Source organism: Tupaia chinensis, unplaced genomic scaffold, assembly GCF_000334495.1.
Source record: "Tupaia chinensis unplaced genomic scaffold, TupChi_1.0 Scaffold000320_1, whole genome shotgun sequence".
Classification (NCBI taxonomy): Eukaryota; Metazoa; Chordata; class Mammalia; order Scandentia; family Tupaiidae; genus Tupaia; species Tupaia belangeri.
Window position 1 is genome coordinate 4,509,324 of NW_006159813.1, and position 3,971 is coordinate 4,513,294.

The following is a 3,971-nucleotide window of genomic DNA, read 5'->3' on the forward strand; positions in this document are numbered from 1 at the left end:
TCTCTCTCTCTCTCTCTCTCTCTCTCTCTCTCCCCCTCTCTCCCTGGTAAGTGCATATGTCCTATAACAAAGACTCTCAAAAAATAAACAAATAAAACATCATGCATACTTACATACATACATATATATATATATATTGTTGTTGTTCCTAATGGAGCGCACACATTCTGATGAGGAAGGGAGGACCTTCCACAGGATTGGTCGTGCTGGGATCCTGTTCATCTTCCTCCAGTCCATCCTGGGCAGTCACATGCAAGCCAGCATGTTTCAGGCTGAGTGGGCTGGGCATTTAAACCACAGCCACCATGTGGAAGCTGGCTTCTCTTACCGGCACTTTACATCTGTAGGTGCATATCTTTTTTTTTTTTTTGGAGAGATTTTTGCTATAGGGCGCATGCACTCGCCAGACAGACAGAGAGAGACATTGAGACAGAAAGCGAGAAATCACCCCCCAGGGGGGATGGTCACGCCGCAATCCCTTCTCCTCCATTCTCCTCTCGGGATCTTGGGCACGCACGCATGCACACGCGCCCGGCGTGAGTTTTAAGCCACCGGGTCCGGGACATGAACCGCGGTCGACTACGTGGGAGTCCAGCGACATAGCCATTACGCTAACTGCTGGTTCCCTGTAGGGGCATATCTTAATCCAGGTGCAGAAATCAAGATTTCTTTTTTTGCTTTATTTGCCAGCAGGCACGTGCTCACCAGAGACAGAGACTGGAGAGGGAGGGGGAGCTGCATGAAAGCAGCCGTGGTACATGAACAAGTGAGCATAGTGGTGGTGTGCCAGTAAGACATACGTGCAGAGACAGAACCTTAATTGCGATAACACGGATGGACCTGAAGTTCCACTTATGCTGAGTGAGATAAGCCAGGCACAGAAAAGCAAATGCCAATTGATCTTGCTCACACAGGAAATCTAAAATAGTCAAAAGAATAGTGGTTACTAGAGTTTGTGGTGAGGGAGAGAATGGGGAGATGTTGGTCACAGGGAACAGAGTTTCAATTACTGGATCATCAGTAAAGGCATGATGCATTTTTGCATAGGAAGATACACAGTGACTTTCCCAGTGACCTAACGGAGTACATTATGACGTGTATGCTTAATGATAATGCATTCTACTTGAAGATTGCTAAAACAGTAGATCGTGGGAACCAGCAGTTAGCGTAATGGCTATGTCGCTGGACTCCCACGTAGTCGACCGCGGTTTGTGTCCCGGACCCGGTGGCTTAAACTCACGCCGGGCGCGTGTGCGTGCGTGCCCAAGATCCCGAGAGGAGAATGGAGGAGAAGGGATTGCGGCGTGACCATCCCCCCTGGGGAGTGATTTCTCGCTTTCTGTCTCTATGTCTTTCTCTGTCTGTCTGGCAAGCGCACGCGCCCTACAGTGAAAATCTCTCCAAAAAAAAAAGAAAAAAACAGTAGATCATATATATACTCATAGCAAAATGTGAGGGTGAGCTGATACAACCATTTTATGATGTGTACATGCATGAGAACATCACGTCATACACTAAATATATATAGTCTTGTCAACTATACTTAATAAAAAATATTGACTGGGGCCAGCAGATGGCTTGGTGGTTAAAAGTGTTGAACTTCCGTATGTCTGACCATGGCTCAAGTCCCAGACCGGGTGGCTTTCTCTCTCTTTCTCTCTCTCTTCTCCTCTCGGTGAGTAATATGTGCCCTGTAGCAAATTCAAAAAAACAAACAAACAAACAAACAAAAAAAACCTAGTAATAAGTACAATTAAATAATAAATCTTAAAACCGAATACTGGCAAATGAGATTGTTGAAAGAAAAAAAAAACAGTAAGACCATCAGGTTGGACAGAGTTCACTATTCTCTTTTAGGCTAATAGAATTTTAGAGCTTAAGGAGGCTCCACTTGCCCCAGTTTCTCCCTTCTAATGTTACAGGCAAACTCGGTTAAAATTCTTTACTGTCTTTCACCCACAGTTGACGAAATGTGATTTCCTTTTATCTTTTTGGGAACATGTAACATAGAAAGAGGTCCAGCTGTGCAAAGGTTGGGTATAGGATATCTCATGAATGGGGTCAAGCTTTCTGATCGCCATATCCCTGAGTTTGGTATACAAGAATGTGATCAGGGTTACATAGAAAAGTGAAACTAATTATCTATGCAGAGTGTACCATACACGGTAGACGCCGTATTTTCTGGCTAAACCCCAAGATTACCTACTGGCTCCCGCCTCTGAGATGTCTGTCAGATGCAGTGATGGGCGGCCCGATGGCTTAGCGACTGAGCTTTACTTGTCAGTAGTTTATCTGGGGCTGTTTCATCTTAGTGGAATGTAAAAGGACAGGGTTGGGCTAAGAGCTCTCTCAGGGCAGGGCACCCCTGAACAACTCTGGGTTCTTTATTTACTGACTGACTACCCTGCTGGCTGGTTCCTGTGCTGGATATATCATCAGGAAGTAAATGAAAGAACCTTCTTAATTGCTTGGAACTTAGGGAGTGAAGGTGCAAATCAGTGTACCAAACTGTGGGCAAGAATGGGGTGTATTTTCCAGCTCTTTGGGGAGGGAAGGGGACATGCCCGGCAGGATGACAGCAGGTGCTATTCAGGCTCCATGTTCTGTCCTAGTTCCAGACCGATTGTGTGCTTGCTCTCGTGGGAAAAGCTGAATGCACCTTTCCTTCTCCGTACCAAAACCCAGAAGAACTTTCAGAGCGAGCCTATGGCTCCCTGGAGCATCTGTGATCTAGTTACCCCACAAGACAGGTCACCCCATTGCACGGCTGATGCAGACAGAATGAGCCAAGGCCAGCAAAGCCTGTGTTATGTGCTTTCTAAAAAGAAGCAAAAAGAAAAGTTGCCCCAGAATTCCCCAGAGACCGATTCGTTTCCATGACTTCAAAATCTTAGGTCCCTGGGATTAAAAAGTTGGTTGACTTGTTAACAATTGAGACTCACTGAAAAACCTCCCTGCCCCCCAGCATCCCTAAAGGGTTTGAAGCCAAAAGCCGAAGCAGCAAAAATGACCCAAAAGGGCGAGGCAGCCCAAAGGAGAAGACACTGGACTGCGGTCAGATCGTCTGGGGTTTGGCCTTCAGCCCGTGGCCTTCTCCGCCCAGCAAGAAGCTCTGGGCCCGCCACCATCCCCCAGTGCCAGACGTCTCCTGCCTGATCCTCGCCACCGGCCTCAATGATGGGCAGATCAAGATCTGGGAGGTACAGACAGGTAGGTTGCTTCTGGCTCCTGTGTGTGTCCTGAGCAGGCCAGGTGCCACCTCTCCTGCTGACCACGTGTTCCCGCTCCTACCATAGGGCTCCTGCTTTTGAATCTCTCCGGCCACCAAGATGTCGTGAGAGATCTGAGCTTCACACCCAGTGGCAGTTTGATCTTGGTCTCTGCATCGCGGGATAAGACTCTTCGTATCTGGGACCTGAATAAACATGGTATGAAGGTGATGCAACCACTTGGCAACTCCAAAATACACTATTTGCCCCTTTTCCCATTTAACCGTCATTCTGATCTAGAACGGTGTTTCTGAACCTCTTTTCTGTTATTGCCATCTAAGCAGCCTTTATAGATAATTATTTTCCTAGTCGTGCCACTGCCCCAAGATTATACTTAACTGCAGAGATTTTAATACCAAAGATATCTTAGATATCAACTTATGATATTTTAATACCAAATATGTATTGTATGTGAAAGATTTGCTGTATATCTGTATCTATATATGCACTTTGTGTGTAAAAAAAAAAAAAAAAAGGTTACGATTTTTTGGGGGCTACTAGGAACCAATTTTTACCCCCTTGCGGTGATATCACCCCTATTGAAAATACAGTCTAGGGGGCCGGCAGGTGGCACAGTGGTTAAGGCACTGGACTCCTATATGGCTGACCATGTTTCGAGTCCTGGATCTGGTGGCTTGCTTTCTCACTTTCCCTTTCTCTCTCTCTCTGTGTCTCTGTCTCTTTCTCTGGTCAGTTTTTTTT

The 3,971-nt window shown here is 46.2% G+C and overlaps 1 protein-coding gene across 4 annotated transcripts in view; it reads left to right on the forward strand.

Moving 5' to 3' along the window:
- The window catches only part of WSB2 (WD repeat and SOCS box containing 2), a 52,318-nt gene that overhangs the window by 38,708 nt on the left and 9,639 nt on the right, over nucleotides 1-3,971 (forward strand). For all 4 annotated transcript variants that reach the window (XM_006151564.3, XM_006151566.3, XM_006151563.3 and 1 more), the window contains 2 exons: nucleotides 2,966-3,210; nucleotides 3,297-3,428. In XM_006151564.3, coding sequence (XP_006151626.1) covers nucleotides 2,966-3,210; nucleotides 3,297-3,428 — 377 coding nt within the window. The remainder of the gene's footprint in view (nucleotides 1-2,965; nucleotides 3,211-3,296; nucleotides 3,429-3,971) is intronic.